This window comes from Leucoraja erinacea, chromosome 16, assembly GCF_028641065.1.
Source record: "Leucoraja erinacea ecotype New England chromosome 16, Leri_hhj_1, whole genome shotgun sequence".
Classification (NCBI taxonomy): domain Eukaryota; kingdom Metazoa; phylum Chordata; class Chondrichthyes; order Rajiformes; family Rajidae; genus Leucoraja; species Leucoraja erinaceus.
In genome coordinates, this window is record NC_073392.1 from 25,799,155 (window position 1) to 25,818,791 (window position 19,637).

The window sequence follows — 19,637 nt, forward strand, 5'->3', positions numbered from 1 at the left end:
CACCACTATACTCAGCAACAATTTGCTCCCCTCTGTTATCAGACTTTGGAATGGACCTTCCATAAGTTAGGGAATAGTTTCAATCTTCCAACCTACCTTCATGCAGACTTTGGACTTCTTCCTTGGAACTGTAAGGTTACAATGCTGAAAAACTACACTCTTGTGGTTTTTTTCATCGCTCTACCTGTTTCTCATGTGTATGGCTTGATTGTGTAGTAGGATCTGACTTAATTCAATACCACACAAACAAAAGCTTTTCTCTGTACTTCTGTACACGTGATAATAATATACCTATACATGGAGGGGCACGGCATACTCCCCATGGCAATGTGGAGAGTCATAATGGCCTCACTCGTGATGTTCACAGCTCATAAGTGATTGTTTAGTTTAGTTTAGAGATACAGTGTGGAAACTGGCCCTTCGGCCCATCAAGTCTGCACCGACTAGCAATCCGCACACACTGACACTATCCTACACATACTAGGGACAATTTTACATTTGTACCAAAACCAATTAACCTACAAACCGAAACGTCTTTGGAGCATGGGAGGAGACTAAAGATCTTGGAGAAAACCCACGCAGGTCACGGGGAGAACGTACAAACTCTGTACAGATAAGCACACGTGGTCAGGATCAAACCCGGGTCTCTGGCGCTGTAAGGCATTAAATCTACCGCTATGCCACCGTGCTGCCCAACATTTGTTAAAGAAAATGTAAACAGGGTTGTCAGTCACAAGGTTCTGTGTCCTGGAAACATGTAAAGATTTTAATCCCGCATGGGTTGTGAAGATCTTGACGGATCTTATTCTTCCAATGGAAGATTTATACATCAATGAATGAATACAAATTAGAGTTCAGGTTATTTTAAAGGGAAACTTTGCACTGTGAGGTCGCAATTCTACCGCTGTGCCAATCTATCTACTTGTGATGCCACTTTCAGGAAGCTATGCATGTGGACCACAAGATCCCTCTGTATATTGGTAGAATAGCCATTTGTACATGGTAGTGGGGGCTCTTTTGGTTGTGGGCAAACTGAGAGAGGAGGAATGGAGATATTCTTGAACATGGACGAGGTGGCGAGAGATTTGCAACAAATGGCAGATTAGTTTAACTTGGCATCATGTTCTGCATTGACATTGTGGGCCGAAAAGCCTGTCCCAGTGCTGTGCTGTTCTATGTTCTAAGTACATAGGGACCATGAGACTTTAGAATAATGAGAGAGACTGAGGCCATGTGTGGTCCTCTTCTCGAATGATTCTCACTCTAAAAGTCACTGGATTGTGATCGAGTGTAGCTCAGGGGCACTCGGGTTTATTGTAACATTCTTCAAAAATCAAAGAAAACAGCATAAAGCAACAACTTCTAAAACTTGCACAGATCTCTGTCTTTCTCACAGGGTATTATCAAATTTAACATAAAAGGGTCAAGTTAACTTAGTTCAAAGAAAAACATTATTCAACATAAATTATACTATCCTGCGGAGCCACTGCATGAAATACAACTGATACAAAGCACGCATACTGACAGTGTTAACTGTATACTGCTGAGCTAACACCAGCACACCACAGAAATAAGCCCTCTGCCCAACTCGCCCATGTCAACCAAGATGTCCCTTCTAAACTAGTCCCATTTCCCTGCGTTTTGCTTATATCACAGAGCTTTTCACTGCCAATATACTGGAGCAGAACTACATGGGCTCTCAAACATTCAATCTCTTCATTCAACTACAACGATGTTAAGGGCGGCACAGTGGCGCAGCGGTAGATCTGCTGCCATACAGCGCCAGAAACACAGGATCAATTCTGACCTCAGGTGCTGTCTGTACGTTCTTCCTGTGACCGCATGGGGTTTCTCTGGGTGCTCTGGTTTCCTCCCACATTGTTGGTTAACTGGCTTCAGTAAATTGTTCCTGGTGTGTGGGATAGAACTAATATACAGGTGATCGTCGTCGGTCAGTGGGACGAAGGGCCTGTTTCCCCAATGTATCTCTCAACTAAACGTTTATAAGTTTATAAGTTCATAAGTCCTAGGAGCTGAATTAATGCATTTGGCCCATCAGGTCTGCTCCGTCATTTGACCTATTTTTCCCGCTCAATCCCATTCTTCTGCCCTCTGCCCGTAACCAATGACACCTTGACTAATCCCGAAAAGGTTAAATGACCTGAATGGTCACCTGTCAATGTGCTCCAGAGATGCTGCTTGACCCGCTGAGTTACTCTAGCACATTGGCTCTCTTTTTTAATAATCCAGGACTGACAATCCACAGCAGCTGCAGAATTTAAATTTAGTGGATAATCTGAACAGGAAAAAAAACTAACAATGAATAATTGAAGCAATTCTGATGAAAGGGTAAGTATATGCAGGCATATTGTGAAGGTGTATAGTCGAGAGCACACTGACCGGTGCATCACGACCTGGTTCTCTGGCAGCATCTCTGGAGCACCTCTGGAGCACATTTTACCGACATTTTCAACCTCTCACTTCTGAGGTCTGAGGTCCCCACCTGCTTTAAAAGGGCATCAATTATACCGGTGCCCAAGAAGAGTAAGGTGACGTGCCTCAATGACTATCGACCAGTGGCACTAACGTCGGTGGTGATGAAGTGCTTTGAGAGGTTGATCATGCAGCAAATCAACTCCTACCTCAACAAAAACTTGGACCCACTGCAGTTCGCTTACCGCCACAACAGATCAACGGTGGATGCGATCTCGCTGGCCCTCCACTTCGCACTGGACCACTTGGACAACAAAAACTCATATGTCAGGCTGTTATTCATCGATTACAGCTCGGCATTCAACACAATCATCCTCTCCAAACTGGTTACCAAACTCGCAGAACTGGGTCTCTGCGCATCCCTCTGCAACTGGATCCTCGACTTCCTCATCCACAGACCACAGTCTGTTCGTATTGGTGGAAATGTGTCTGCCTCGATAACAATCAGCACGGGAGCACCTCAAGGCTGCGTGCTCAGCCCCCTGCTGTACTCACTCTATACCCATGACTGCGTAGCCAACCACAGTGCGAGCTCCATCATCAAGTTCGCTGACGACACCACTATTGTGGGGCGTATCACTGATGGGGATGAGTCAGAATATAGAAGAGAGATCGAGCAACTGTCCATATGGTGCCAGCGCAATAACCTGGCCCTCAACACCAGCAAAACCAAGGAACTGATCGTGGACTTTGGAAGGAGTAGGAGGGGGACCAACAGCCCCATTTATATCAACGGGTCGATGGTTGAAAGGGTCAAGAACTTCAAATTCCTGGGCGTGCACATCTCTGAAGATCTTTCCTGGTCCGAGAACACTAACGCAATTATCAAAAAAGCTCAACAGCGCCTCTACTTCCTGAGAAGATTACGGAGAGTCGGTTTGTCAAGGAAGACTCTCTCTAACTTCTACAGGTGCACAGTAGAGAGCATGCTGACCGGTTGCATCGTGGCTTGGTTCGGCAATTTGAGCGCCCTGGAGAGGAAAAGACTACAAAAAGTCCAAAAAGCACTGTCCATCATCGGCTCTGACCTTCCTTCCATCGAGGGGATTTATCGCAGTCGCTGCCTCAAAAAGGCTGGCAGTATCATCAAAGACCCACACCATCCTGGCCACACACTCATCTCCCTGCTACCTTCAGGTAGAAGGTACAGGAGCCTGAAGACTGCAACAACCAGGTTCAGGAATAGCTACTTCCCCACAGCCATCAGGCTATTAAACCTGGCTCGGACAAAAACTCTGATTATTAATAACCACTTTCTGCTATTTGCACTTTATCAGTTTATTTATTCATGTGTGTATATATTTATATCATGGTATATGGACACATTTATCTGTTTTGTAGTAAATGCCTACTATTTTCTGTGTGCTTAAGCAAAGCAAGAATTTCATTGTCCTATACAGGGACACATGACAATAAACTCACTTGAACTTGAACTTGGTTCGGATATTCGAACGCCCAGCAACGAAGGAGTCTACAGAGAGTGGTGAACACTGCCCGCTCCATCACAGGTACTATCTTCCCCACCATTGAAGGGATCTACAGGTGCCGCTGCCTCGGAAAGGCAGCCAGCAGCATCACAGACCCACACCACCTTCGCCACGCTCTCATCTCGCTGCTACCATCAGGAAGAAGGAACAGGAGCCTGAAAACCATTCCAGGTTCAAAAGCAGCTTCTTCCCAGCAACCATCAGGCTCTTGAACACTACAGACACCAATTAAAGTATAGGCTGTTTTGGTTGCACTAAAGACTTGGGCCTTTCATTTTGAACTATTATTAGGTATTATTTATTGAACTTTTTTTGATTATTATGTTATCTATTAGTACAGGCCTGTTTGTTGAAATGCTGGCTCCATTTTCTCTTTCTCTCTCTCTAACTGTGGATGCTTGTTTGCAAAATAAAGACACAAAGAGCTGGAGTAACCCAGCAGATCAGGCAGAATCTCTGAAGAACATTTCAGGTCGAGATCCTTCTTCAGACTACTCACCTCTCCATGTTCTCCAGGGATGCTGCCTGACCCGCTGAGGTACTCCAGCATTTTGTGTCTATCCACAGTAAATTCTTAAATATCATCTGAAATGGCCATGGCCCAGAAAACCACTCGGGGATTAGCAATGGGTAAGAGATATTGGCCTTGCCAGCAACACTTGATCATCCAAAATGAATTGAAAGGATGATGGTTGAGTAGTAACAAGGATATCATTACACAGTCAGGAATAAGGCCAGTAAATATATTTGAGTATGTGGTCAAGGGAGGAGTTTTTGGGAGTAGAAACAAAGAACTGCAGATGCTGGTTTATACCAAAGATAGACACAAAGTGCTGGAGTAACTCAGCGGGTCAGTCAGCATCTTTGGAGAAAAAGGACAGGTGACATTTCGGGTCTGAAGAAAGTCCCTGACCTGAAATGTCACCTATTCTTTTTCTCCAGAGATGCTGCCTGACCCGCTGAGTTACTCCAGCACTTTGTGTCTATCTCAGGAGTTTTTGCGAAACTTACCGTGTATTCTCCAGTGTCTTCTGCATCTTCTTTGTCATTTTGTCTATCAACGCTTGCTTCTTGGCCTCTGGGAGAAGGTCGATCTTGTTCAGGACCACCACCATCCGCGGACACGTAATCTCCCCGATCACCATGCACTCTGCGGACTGTGTCTGCATGCCCTTTGTCACGTCAACCACTAGCATCATCAAGTCAATGATCTGTGAACCTAAGGACGACAGACATTTAATTCCTGGCTTGTTCAAGCAATTTGCATTGTGGTTTATTTTAAACTAACTTGTCGCACATCAAACAGCTGGTATTCCCACTGCCATACAATGCTAGAGACCAAGGTTCAATCCTGGCCTCAGGTGCTGCCTGAGTGTTGAGTTTGCATGTTCTCACTGAGGCCACGTGGATTTCCTCTGTGTGCTCTGATTTCCTCTTGAATCCCAAAAAAAACATGCAGGTTTGTAGGTTAATTAGCCCTTTGGAAATTGCCTATAGTATGTAGCGGATTTCTTCAAAGAACCATTCTACATTTCCTTGATCATCATCTGCTTTGATCTGTCATTTTCGCACCTTACATTGTCTTTCTACCCATACATGTCTCCAGTTTCTTTCTCCCCTGACGCTCAGTCTGAAGAAGGGTCTCGACCTGAAACGTCACCCATTCCTTCTCACCAGAGATGCTGCCTGTCCTGCAGTTACTCCAGCATTTTGTGTCTATCTCTTGGTGTGTAGGGAGTGGATGGGAATGTGTGATAACATTGAACTAGTGTGAATGGATGATCAATGGACGGAGTGGACTATGTGGACCATGCCGTATCTCTAAAACTAAAACTAGGCAATTTTAATGCAGAGTAAAATCAGAATAAGACTACCAGTTAATTTGCCAACAGCCCAGCTGGGTTAAAATTATTCATAACACAAGCATGGAGAGTATTTTACAGAGGGCTAATTAACCTACAAAATTTGGACATCTTTGGAATGTGGGAGTGCCTGAGCACAACGGAGAAAACCCATGCAGTCACAGGGAGAACATGCAAACTCTACACAGACAGCAGCTGAGGTCAGGATCAAAAACAGGCCTTTGGCACTGTGAGGCAGTGGCTCTATCAGCTGCACCACTGTGTTGCACATAAGACTTTGGTTAGGCTGCATTTGGAGTATTGGATGCATGCAGTGCGAGAACGAACCTGTGACTGCTGGAATAGCTGCACACACGAACTGGTTGGCATCGCGTACACTGGCTGTAAAGACAGGCAGGTTGAGATGTGTGTTTCTGTGCTGTGAATCCTTCGTAGGGCTAGCATGAACCCTGTGACTGCTGGAATAGCTGCACGTGCTGCCAGAACTGTAGGAGGCAGATTTAGATTCCATCTACCTACTCCCTGAACGCCAAACCTCAGCTGAAAATCAACCACATGAGAACCCTGTTCAAAAGTTCAAGTTCCAGCACTCCTCAAATATTTTTCTTTTGCACACAAACTGCAGCCAAACAGAACAGTGACAATGGAAAGACCTCCTCTGCTAACGTCAAATGTCGAACCTACAGATAGGCTAGATGTGGAATATTTTACCCAGGGTAGGGGAATTAAGAACCAGAGGGCAGCTCTATGACTCTATGGAGTGTTGGGGTGATCATGTAGAATAGTGTAAATGCAGTATTTTACCGATGGTGGGAGAGTCAAGAACCAGAGAACATTGGTTTAAGGTGAGAGAGGAAAGATTTCATGGGAACCCGAGGGGCAATTCTTTCCCATTGCGGTTGGTGGGCAAATGGAATGAGCTGCCAGAGGAGGTAGTTAAGGCAGGTACCATAACAACATTTAAAAGACATTGTCATGTACATGGATAGGAACGTTTTAGAGGGATATGGGCCAAATCAGGCAGGTGGGATTAATTTAGGTGGGTCAGCATAAGCAAGTTGGGCCAAAGGGCCTGTTTCCATGCTGTATGACTCTCCCTGTGATTTTACAGGACTAATTAGTGCAGATTAGGGTATTTGGAAGGGCGGCAGCTTCCTGTTTTGTTTGAGGCTACAACACGCGTTGGAAGGATTAAATTTAACTGCACGTACGGCATTGCTGTTTTCAGCAGGTCATCGGAATACACCCCAAATATTTTTCCAAGTTCTCCCTCCCTGTTTTGTATTCATGACATACTGACCGCGCAGAATCCTGCTGGAAAGTGTTCCGATTATAAAAAAACATAAAACTATAACAATAAGGACAAAAGACGATTCAGGGCCAACAGCCAGTCCACCAACCAGTGACTGATGAGATCTTGCCCTCAGGCAAAGAGTTAATGGCAAATCAGCAGATGTTAAAGGACCTCACCAATACACTCCGATTAATTTAATAGTAAAGGCTAACACTTGTCATCAAGAAACTTTAAATTTATTGATCAAAAAGATTGTTTAGACCGTGATTTTTTAAAATAGCAACAGAGCTGGCGGCAAAATGTCACAGCTGGTAGAGCCACTGCCTCACAGTGCCAGAGTTTGCTGCTCAATCCTGACCTCGGGCACTGTCTTGTGTGTGGAGTTTGCACATTCTCTGTGTGACTGCGTAATCCTTTCCACCTACTTCCCACCAAGATGCAAATATGTAGGTTAATTGGACTGTGTAGTGAGTGGATGAAAGGGCAGGATCCACTGGGAGGTGCAGCCTCAAATAGGCAGCCAATATCATAGACACACACCACCCTGGCCACGCTCTCATCTCGCTGCTATCATTGGGATAGAAATACAGGAGCCTGAAACCTGTGACCTCCAGGTTCAGGAGCAGCTTCTTCCCAGCAACCATCAGGTTCTTGAACACTGCACACCACTAACCATACCAACTATGATCTTCTATGGGGAGATATCGCAGTGGATATCGTGAGCAACACAGGAAGTTGGAGGAACAGCACCTCATATTCCGCCTGGGCAGCTTGCGTCCTGATGGCATGAACGTTGAATTCTCCCAATTTTGCTAGCCCTTGCTGTCTCCTCCCCTTCCTTAACCCTCGAGCTGTCTCCTCCCATCCCCCTGCCCTCGGGCTCCTCCTCCTCCCTTTTTCCTTCCTTCTCCCCCCCACCCCCCATCAGTCTGAAGAAGGGTTTCGGCCCGAAACGTCGCCTATTTCCTTCGCTCCATAGATGCTGCTGCACCCGCTGAGTTTCTCCAGCAATTTTGTGTACCTATGATCTTCTATGGACTGTGTCTTTGGTTGCACTATGCGGTTTGGTTTTTTTGCATTTGTATTACAGTTATTAATTTAATATATTTTTGATGAATATATATTTATCAGTATGTTATTATGTTTACGGACCTGTTCAGCTGCAGCAAGTAAGAATTTAATAATGGTTATTAATTTATTGTGTTTTTGACCAATGCAATACTTAATGCAAACCCACTCTTCTGCTCTCTATAACCCATAAAAGAAACATTTCCATGCAATTTTTTTCCATGTCACACAGGTACAAGGATAGGAAAGGTTTAAAGGGATATGGGCCAAATGCACGACTAGCTTAGATGAGACATCTTGGTCAGCATGGACGAGTTGGGCTGAAGGGCTAGTTTCCGTGCTGTACGACTATGGCTCTATCATATCTGTCTCAACCACCAATCCCGGCAGTGCGTTCCAGGCACTCACCACGCTCAACTTTTACACGGAGGGTGGTGAGTGCCTGGAGCGGTGGTTGAGGCAGTTCGGATAATGGCATTTAAGAGTCTTTTGGATAGGCACATGGATATGCAGAGAATGGAGGGATATGGATTATGTGCAGGTAGGTAGGAGACGGTCTTGGCATCATGTTCGGCACAAACATCGTGGGCCGAAGGGCCTGTTCTTGTGCTGTACCGCTGTATGTTCTATGACTATATATTATCTGTGTGTTTTTGCATTTATAGGCTTGTTAAGCTGCAACAAGTAGGACTTTCATTGTACTGTTGTGGGTAAATATGACAATTAAGTACTCTTGACTCTCTGCACTCTCGGCATTCAGTAACTGTTTATCCAAATGCATGCATGCAGTCAATGGAAGATTGGATGCAGTTGGTCCAACAGGTGTGGAGTGGTACCCATTGTTGGTCGGAAGCTTCATTGGACTCTCCGGTTCCACATCTGCATTCCTTACTCCGCTGGCTTTAATAAACCATTGTCTTGAAATATTTGCAGTAATTTAAATGAAAGCACGTGCTACAGTTGTAATTTTTTTTCCTTGGGGAATGTTTTTGCAAAGTTAATAGATTTCAATCTCTGCAACTGATCAATAAACATACAAATCTACAAGCAGTTTGATACAAAAGTGCTTTACAGCTGAAACTGAAACAAGTTGCTGGCAGAGGAATGGTTTCCCTTTCTCGCCAACTAACATCTCCTTCCCTTCCCTCCCCACACAGACGCACACACACACACAGATACACACACAGACTCGCACACACACACTACATCTCTCCTGCTTTGTGTTCATCTATTACTTGCCAGGCTGTATCTTACCCCCGTCTCTTTCCAGCTTCCCCCACCCCCCACTACAACTAGTCTGAAGGGTTCCGATCAAAACGTCACCTACCCATGTTCTCCAGTAATGCTGCATGACCTGGTGAGTTACTCCAATGCTTTGTATCTTATTTTGTAAACCAGCATCTGCAGTTACTTGCGTCTACATTATCCTGCCTTTTTTTTCCCTTATTACAGTTGTTCAAGACTATAGGGAGGCTGCAATTGCGCTATTGTGTCCAGTTTTGGTCACCCTGCTATTGGAAGGACGTCAATAAGCTGGAAAGAGTGCAGAAAAGATTTACGAGGATGTGGCCAGGATTTTAGGATCTGAGCTACAGGGAGAGATGGGCCAGGTTAGGACTTTAATCCCTGGAGTGCAGAAGGCTGAGGGGTGATCTTATAAAAGTGTATGAAATCATGAGGGAATTCCAGGGTGAATACACAGAGTCTTTTAACCAGAGTAGGGAGTAGAGTTTTAAACAGAGTGTGGTAGGTATACGGAACGAGCTGCCAGAGGAGGTAGTTGAGGCAGAAACTATAACATTTAAAAGGCATTTGGGCAGGTACATGGATAGGAAAGATTTGGAGGGAAATGGGCCAATTGCAGGCAGGTGGGACTAGTGTAGATGGAGCATCTTGGTCGTCATGAGCAAGCTGGGCCGAAGTGCCTGTTTCCGTGCTGTATGACTCCATAAATACCGAGTTACTCCAGCACTTTGTGTCCACCCATTTCTAGCATCTGCAGTTCCTTGTAGTCTAAACTGTATGACACACTCTACACACAGAGCACAAACTGCTAAGAGGTGTCTAATATTAAACAGTGCCGTTCCTTTCCAAACTGAAGCATGTACTGCTGAGCGTTCTGTTCTACTGCGTTTAAACCTAATGGATCATGCAGACAGATCTTCTTACTCTTGGTGGAAAACAGCAAAACTAAAAATGGCACTACAAATTAGGAAATGCATACAAAAAACAAACAACAGAGGAATAGAATCAATAAACAACTGAACTAAAACAAATTAATCCTAACCGTGATAAGATGTTGTCACTAAATTCTCCTCGGGGCCAGCATGCAGGGCTTGTTTTATTGCCGATGTCTCTGTATCAGGCTAAACGCGGTTGGTTATGTGCATGCTGCACTGCATCAAACCTCCATGGGGCAAAAAAGATTCACAGCAAGGGAAAGGAAAATGATCCCAGATGACAACTCTGGTGCAGATAAATAAAACTAGGTGGAAACAGCTCGGGAGCCAGAAGCAGGGAAAGGCATTTGCGGCACAGGAGTTAGTGTGTTTAAAAACTTTTATTTAAGTGTTTATGGGAAAGTAAATACATACAAGATGTGATCTTTTCCCCAATGGCATTCTGTTAAATTAATTCTGATGGTATTTCTCGTTAAATTACGTGAAGCCATCACAGTTCATCAAACCATATGATTCAACGGCAAGAATCTGTTGTCCACATTCTACTCTCCCCAAAACAGGAAGAGTTCAATTTATTGAAGTACAACCAATGGATTATTTTTGAAGCAGTATCTGTGTTTTACAGCACAGAGCAAGGCAATTAGACCCATCATGTGTTCCTGTTAGTCATAAAGCCGTAGAATATTACAGCATGGAAACAGAACCTTCAGCCCAACATATCCACCCATCAAGTTGCCTAACCAAACTAGTCCCACTCGCCTGTATCAGGCCCATAATCCCACCAAACCTTTCCTATCCACGTACCCAAGTATATATTTTAAATGTTGTAATTAGTAAATACAACAGTAGAGCACAGGAACAGACCCTTCGGCCCACGATGTCCGTGCTGAACATGATGTCAGGTTAAACCAATCTCCACTGCCTGCACGTGATACATATCCCTTCATATCCCTCTGCCTATCTAAAGACCTCTTAAATGCCACTGTTGTGTCTGCTTCCACACCACCCCTGGCAGCACGTTCCAGGCATCCGCCGCCCTCTGTGTAAAGAAAATTGCCCCACATAACTCCTTTAAACTTTTCCCCTCTCACTTTAAATCTGTGCCTTCTAGTCTTTAACATTTCCACCCAAGAAGACAGGTTATCACTATCTACCCTGCCCATGCATCTGCCAGATCGAGAACATCCTCATTTGTCTTATTTTGCACTGTCTAGTTTAATGACATCAGCCGAGTGATAATGTTCATACGAAACACCGTGGGCCATTTTCCACTTCAAGGCTGCATGGTGTTGTTGAAACCCAGGTTCCAGCAAGATGCAGAAGCAAAAGATCAATTGCTGCAAGTCTAAAACAGAACTGAGAGTTGACAAATTGCTGGAGTAACTCAGCTGGTCAGGCAGCGTCTCTGGAGAACAGGAATTGGTGACATTTCAGGTCGGATCCCTTCTTCAGACTCAAGACCCGACCCGAAACGTCACCCATTCCTTTTCTCCAGAGAGTGCAGCTTGACCCGCTAAGTTACTCCAGCACTGTGTGTCTATCTTCGGGATAAACCAGCATCTGCAGTTCCTTCCTCGACAGAACTGATAGTGCTGGAGAGACACCGCATGTGGACAACACTTGCAGAGGAAGTACTTAACATTGCAGATTGATAACCTTTGTCCAATTTGATGAAAGAGCAATAACTTACGTCAATATCTCACTCCACAGATGTTCTGACCCGTTCAGTATTTGTAACATTTTAATGCAACTGCTGTCTTTTGCCCCTGATAAAGTAGACGTGGAAGGGATATTCCCAGTAAAGGGAGAGTCTAGGACCAGAGGGCACAGCCTCAGAATAATAGGACATACCTTCAAAATGGAGACGAGGAGGAATTTCTATAGCCAAAGGTTGGTGAATCTGTGGAATTAATTGCCACAGATGGCTGTGGAGACCAACTCATCAAGTATTTTTAGTTTATTATTGTCACATGCATCGAGGTACAGTGAAATGCTTTTGCTTGCAAGCAATCCAGTCAAACAGGCTATACATGAATGCAATCATGCCTTCCGCAGTGCACAGATAAAAGGATAAAGGGTACAACATTTAGTGGAAAGATTGATAGATTCTTGATTAGGAATTGAGTTAAAGATTACGGGGTTGAGATGGAAAAATAGATCAGCCATGATTGAATGGCAGAGTAGATTCAACGGGCTGAATGGCCTAATTCTGGCCTAATTCTGCTCCTATGTCTTATGATCTTTCACTGTTCTATTAGTACAAACTATGTCAACTCCCAATGGAGACAGATGAGAAGGCAGATGTTGGGATCCAGAGCAACAAACATTCTGCTGGAGGAACTCGGCGGGTGGAGTAGCATCTGTCGAGGGAAAGGAATGTTCTAACATTTCAAGTCCGAATCTGACGGAGTCTTGATGCTGGGCTTGACCCAAAATGTTGTACATTCCCTTTCCTCCAGCAGATTGTTTGCAGTTGAAGTCACAAACCTTGACTCCAGAAGCGAGAAAGGCATTGATGGCACAAAGTTGTATTAAGTGATTTATTTAATTGCTAAACCTAGTTGGGCAAGAAAACTGATCCCTCATAAATGGCTGGAAGCCACAGGCAGGAAAACATGTCATTATCCTATATATCAAGGGAATGGTTACACCTTCCAGTCTAATAAACCTTCTTTGTACTGATTCTGACATAGTAACACCCAAAGAGACACAAGCAACTACAGGTGCTGGTTTACAAAATAATAAAACATAAAGCGCTGGAGTAACTCAGCATGTTAGGCAGCATCTCTGGAGGATGCTTCGGGCCAAGAGCCTTGTTCAGTTACACCGTTCCCTGAATAAGGAGACCAATACTGTGCACGATACTTTTCCTTACATAATTGAAGGCTTGCATCCCAACTTTTGCCCTCGATCACCCTGGCAATAAATAATCGCATTTTTAGTTGTCCTCATTATCAGTGACTAGCCTTTTAAGAATCACACACTAAGACGCCAGGGTCTTTCTCCATCTCACAGCTCTGCGATCTCACCCCATTTAGTTTAGTTTAGTGATATAGCATAGAAACAGGTCCTTCAGCCCATCGAGTTCATGCTGACCATCGCTCATCCGTTCACACCAGTTTTATGTTATCCAATTCCTCATCCAATCCCTACAAACTAGGTTTAATTTACGGAGGTCCAATTAATCTACAAACCTGCGCATCTTTGGGATGTGGAGAGGAAACCCACATGGCCACAGGGATTATGTGCAAACTCCACACAGACAGCAATCAAGGTCAGGATTAAACCCCGGTCACTGGCACTGAGAGGCAACGGCTCTACCAGCTGTGCCACTCCCTATTAAACACAAAGTGCTGGAGTAACTCAGCGGGTCAAGCAGCATCTGGAGAGGAAATAGATAAGCGACTTTTGGGTCGGGACCTCACCAACTGAATTAACTGAGAGAACCTTTACCGTACTTCATCCGAGGCAAGTGCATCTTTCCTTGGGCATCCAGTATAGTACTTGAGGTGTGGTCTCACCATTCAGTACAATACTCGAGGTGTGGTCTCACCACAGCCCTTGGCAATTAGAGTAGAGTTCCTTGTATAAAATCCAACCTCGTGTTACAATGGTCATCGTATTTGACATGTTAGCCCACCTTTTTGCAAGTGCTGGCTAGTTCCAGTGTGTTCTTTTATTTCACTATTCCAGCTTTCCCTTTATAATTACAAGTTCTGAAAGGTTTTACGCTGTTAAATGCAGCACCTGACTGATGTTTGAAATTGATCCACTAAAGTATCCCCCAGTTATGCCGGCAAATCAAGAGCTAACATCTTGAGGATGTATCGAGCAAAGAAAAAGATTCTTTGGTCTCAGAACATGCTTTGCCTCCGTGTGTTTTAATACATTTCAAATAAACAGGTTAAGGCCTCCGTTAAATAGCAGTCAGGGGAATGTCATATGATCATTTTAAACCTGCAGCCACAATTACGGCCAACAGCCTCAAAGTTGTCTACTGCCCATCAGCATAGCAATTCACAGGAAAAAATGGTAATTAATTAAATTTGCCCTTTTTAAAGAGAGCTTCCTTTAGAAACTATAATTCATCACAGACTACACAGAGGAATTTCACTGAGGGCTATTGCCCAGAATGCACTGGATGGGCTAGGCTGTAATCATTGCCTTCATTGTGGTTCTACAGTTCCTCTCATTCAAAGCTTCCAAAATAATACAAAGCTGACATTAATACAGCATGTAATATACGGGAATAAATCCGACATGTTATAAAGATAATATAACGATCAATTTGGATGCAAGTCCATACAAATTAATGTCAAATGATGGAATGACTAGATTTTTCATGGCAAAGTTTGCGAAAGGAGGAAGTATGTTGGCAGGAGAACAACATCCATATGTAGAACAGTACAGCACAGGAACAGGCCCTTCGGCCCACAATGTCCGTGCCGAACACTATGTCAAGTTAAACTAATCTCCACTACATACACATGATCCAGATCCCTGTAATCCCTGCATATCCATGTGCCTATTTAAAAGCCTCTTAAATGCTACTATTGTATCTGCCTCCGCCACGACCCATGGCAGCACATTCCAGCCATCCACCGCTAAATAAAAATCTGCCCCACACATCTTTTAAAATTCTAGATATGCTGCCTGACCTGCTGACTTACTCCAGCATTTTGTGCCTATCCTTGATTTAAACCAGCATCTGCAGTTCTTTGCTACACTCTCCTTATTGCTAATACCCTCTAATCCAAGTGATATACAGATAAATCTCTTCTGCACTATCTCCAAGCTCCAGATCCTTCCTGTGATGGAACAACCAGAACTGCACACAATATTCCAAAAGCGGCTAATCCAGAGTTTTTGTGAAGGTGGAATATGACTTCCTGACTCTTATACTCAATACCTCAACTGATGAAGCATACCATGTGCTTTCCTTCCCACTCTCTCCACTTGTGTGGCTAGAACCTGCCCATCTACCAAGCTCCTTCTTTATTAGTCATCAGAACTATCGATAATGGATTCAACAGTGGTTCAATGGGAGCAGTCGTACCTTTGACTTTCCACTGTCAGAGTGAGCCTGATCTCGCGGTTGCTCAGCACTTTAACTCCCCCTCCCATTCCCAATCTGACCTTTCTGCCCTGGGCCTCCTCCATTGTCAGAGTGAGGTCCAGCGCAAATTGGAGGAATAGCACCTCATATTTTGCTTGGGTAGCTTACACCCCAGCGGTATGAACATTGACTTCTCTAATAGCCCTTGCTTTCCCTCTCTCTCCATTCCCTCCCCTTCCCAGTTCTCCCACCAGTCTTACTGTCTCTGACTACAGTCTATCTCTGTCCCGTCAGTCTAAAGAAGGGTCTCGACCCAAAACGTCACCCATTCCTTCTCTCCAGAGATGCTGCCTGTCCCACTGAGTTACTCCAGCATTTTGTGTCTACCAGTCTGACCTTTGACCCGCAGGAGTGTGGCTTTACTCCTCAAGAGGACAAAATCCAGGTAAGTTCCTATTGCAGTACTGAGGGACTCTGGAGAGTCAGAGGAGCCAGTGCAATGCCTTAAATAACAACTCATTACACTGCCTCAAATAACAACAGTTTTCCCGGTAATCTGGCCAGCATTTATGAGAGGCATAGAGTAGGCAGTTGGAATCTTTTGTAGACAAATATGCTGGAGAAACTCAGCGGGTGAGGCAGCATCTATGGAACAAAAGGAAATAGGCAACGTTTCAGGTCGAGACCCTTCTTCAGACCTGAAATGTTGCCTATTTCCTTCACTCCATAGATGCTGCCTCACCCGCTAAGTTTCTCCAGCATTTTTGTCTACCTTCGATTTTCCAGCATCTGCAGTTCCTTCTTAAACAGTTAGAATCTTTTTCCAGGGTTCAAGGCTAAGAGACTAGAGGGCAGAGCTTTGAGGTGAGAGGGGGAAAGTTTAAAGGAGATGTGCGAGGCACATTTTTTTTTTACACACAGATAGTGGTGGGTTCCTGGAACGCACTGCCAAGAGCGGTGGTGGAAGCAGATACGATAGTGGTGTTTAAGAGGCTTTTAGAGAGTCTAATGGATATGCAGGAAATGGAAGGATATGGACCATGTACTGGCAGATAAGATTAATTTAGCTTGGCATCATTTACAGCACAGACATTGTGGACCTAAACAGTGTGGTGCACTGTTCTATGTTCCATATTTATGAATCAACACAAATGGGGAAAAAATGGCTATTATCACATTCTGTTCAAATTGTTTTTCCACTCCTAACATTACAGCGATGAACAAACATTGGAATCTCTTCATTGGCCATTAATCACTTGGTCCTGCTCTGTACACCCATGTCATCTTTAATGTGTAGGAATGAACTGCAGATGCTGGTTTAAATCGAAGGTAGACACAAAATGCTGGAGTAACTTAGCGGGACAGGCAGCATCTCTGGAGAGAAAGAATGGGTGATGTTTCGGGTCGAGGCCCTTCTTCAGACTGAAGAAGTCTGAATGAAGGTTCTGTCCCAAAACGTCACCTATATGTGTTTTCCAGAGATGCTGCCTGATGCTACTCCAGCACTTTGTGTCTTTTATTTTGTTAACCAGCATCAGCAGTTCCTGCTGTCCCCATCATTATGGCAAGCTTGGATTCTGAGATTGTACTGTACAGTTCCAATGAAAAGCCACATGCATTTTATATTTACAAAAAAAATGCTGCGCGGATTTATAAAATTTATTGACCATGCAGAACACAAGCCAGCCATGTAGGTGTCAGCTTTTCCAAAATGTATTGCGAAGGAATAGATGCAATTTCTGAGCTCTTTGGCAGACAAAAGGCAGTGCAAAGCTAGCAGCTGGATTTCTACACACTACATCTGTGTATGGTTTAGTAGACTTGGCAAAGGATTCTGTTCGTGAGTAAACTACTGAAATATTAAAACAATAAATAGAGCAGTATTCCCCTTTAAGCATTTTGCAGGCTATATTTGAACTTCTGGTTGAACAACATTAGACAAATCCCTTGGGTGATTTCTGTATTCCTAATATTAACCTTCTGTTACAAGCACAATATCACAGTTGGTCAACTCTGACATTGTTTGACTGTTAATTGAAGCAGCAAAATAGACAATGTAAGAACCTTGACTGTGTAAAGTATAAATTTGCCATTACCAAAATGAAAATCTCGTAGCTTGACCCAAGGTGATGCAATGGCAGCTTGGATCCCGTGCTGTCTTTGACTTTATGTGTACATAGACCCATGGTGAAGCCCAGAATAACTTAAGATGAACTTCCAGCAATCGGAAATTTGCAATTAACAAGCTGCGTGTAGTTAAGGGAGTTTTCAAAAAAAAAAAATTAATTACTATCATATGCCCAAAGAATACAAGACTAACCAAACTGGCCTGCAAAAAAAAATCTTTGTAAAGAAATTAAATGTGGTATTCCAGATCACATGCTGAGGTTTCAAGAATCCTATCCCATTCTTGGGCAACCTTAACTCATTCACAACTAAAAGCACTGCTTCTTGCTAACATCCCAACCCCTCACCCTGCACCTTGGGGTGGGAGATTGCAACCTTCACGTGGTCCGCCCTGTTTTCGACTAATTCAATTCAATTCAATTCAACTTTATTGTCATTGCACAGATACAAGTATAGGTACAACAAAATGCAGTTTAGCGTCTGGTCATAGTCAATGCAATTAAACCGGCGTGCACAATCAAATAAGATTAAATAGAACAAGTTGTCCTGCAATTTTAGGCTGTGCACGCCATATGCAAGAAGAAGACCCCGCACCTTGAAACATCTCAACGCAAATGGGCCTGTCTCTCAATAAAGGTGTCAGGGTATTTTCCAGATCAAAGCTTCCGCCTTTCTCCCCATGCACACCGAGCCCAGCTTAATCATCTTCTTGGAATGTAATCATGTATAGTCTTTCCGCTGACTGGTTAGCATGCAACAAAAGCTTTTTGCCGTACCTCGGTACAAATGACAATAAGGCAAACTAAACAAGGAACTGCAGATGCTAGTTTACAAGAAAAGACACAAAGTGCTGGAGCAACTCAGCGGTCAGGCAGCATCTCTGGACAACCTGGATGGATTGGTGACGATTCAGGTTGGGACGCTTCTTCTGACTGATTGTAGGGTTGGGGAGAAAAGAAAGCTGTAAGAGAGATGTGGCCACGCAAAGCATGGGGGGTGATCGGTGAATGCAGGCAAGAGAGGGGTAGAGGGGATTGATAGGCAGATAGTTGGACAAAGGCCAGAGATGAAATGAATGCTGGGCTTCCCAACAATGTGAACATTCTGTACATGAATAATGAGTTAAATTACATTCTCATTTAGGGATTTTTTATTTTGTACTCTGTCTGGAATTTCCACTGGCACCTTGATACGCAGCCAGCAATAATGCTACAAGAAAATTTCCACATTTACTGCCATTAATACTTGGATGCACAGACTGATGACGACTCCAAGATCTCATGAAGACTTACTTGTCCTGCCTGTTGCTTGTACTTGCACGACAGGCATGAAAAGTACATTGGGTGCAATGTGAATTGGAGTCTATGTTCCTTCTTCCACCCAAGTTCACTTAGCAACACTTGATAAAATTGTATGATACATTGCTTCAAATTATGACCAAGAATTGAGCATGCTAAATAGGAAAACAGCATATTCAAGCAACAACGCTTGAAATAGGATGGAAGGTAGACAAAAAGCTGGAGAAACTCAGCGGGTGAGGTAGCATCTCTGAAGCGAAGGAATGGGTGACGTTTCGGGTCAAGACCCTTCTTCAGACTGATGTGGGGATGGGGGGGGGGGGAAGAAGAAATGAATAGGCGGAGGGAGAAGGAGGCTGTGGGAGAGCTGGCAAGGGGAGGGGAAGGAGGGAGAAAGCAAGGACTACCTAAAATTGGAGGTCAATGTTCATACCGCTGGGGTGTAAACTACCCAAGCGAAATATGAGGTGCTGCTCCTCCATAATAGAATGGTATTGGTTTACTGCAAACTATCCAGGCAACTAATATTATTATACACAAGTATAATTTAAAAATATACACAAAATACTTAACTTTGTCGGTCAAGCTTCATCTCTGGAGCACATGGGCAGACATTGTTTCACATCAGTCACTTCTTCAGATTCAAACCGTACACGTATAACAGGTAGTGCAAAGAGAAATATACCAGAGTGCAGAATGTGTTAGTGTTATAGTGTTGCAGTTACAGCGAAAGAGCAAATTAAAAAATTCAGAGACTGCAATGAGATAGGCT

General features: G+C 43.9%; 1 protein-coding gene across 2 annotated transcripts in view; it reads right to left on the minus strand.

Moving 5' to 3' along the window:
* eefsec (eukaryotic elongation factor, selenocysteine-tRNA-specific) overlaps nucleotides 1-19,637 on the minus strand; it is a 256,915-nt gene that overhangs the window by 169,049 nt on the left and 68,229 nt on the right. Inside the window, exons 1-2 of one of the 2 annotated variants that reach the window (XM_055647962.1) lie at nucleotides 6,170-6,379; nucleotides 4,992-5,199 (exon numbers count right to left, since the gene is read on the minus strand). In XM_055647962.1, the coding sequence (XP_055503937.1) occupies nucleotides 4,992-5,199; nucleotides 6,170-6,353 (392 nt within the window). In that variant the 5' untranslated portion in view covers nucleotides 6,354-6,379. Of the gene's footprint in view, nucleotides 1-4,991; nucleotides 5,200-6,169; nucleotides 6,380-19,637 lie in introns of those variants that run through there. The other variant, XM_055647961.1, reaches the window with a different exon arrangement.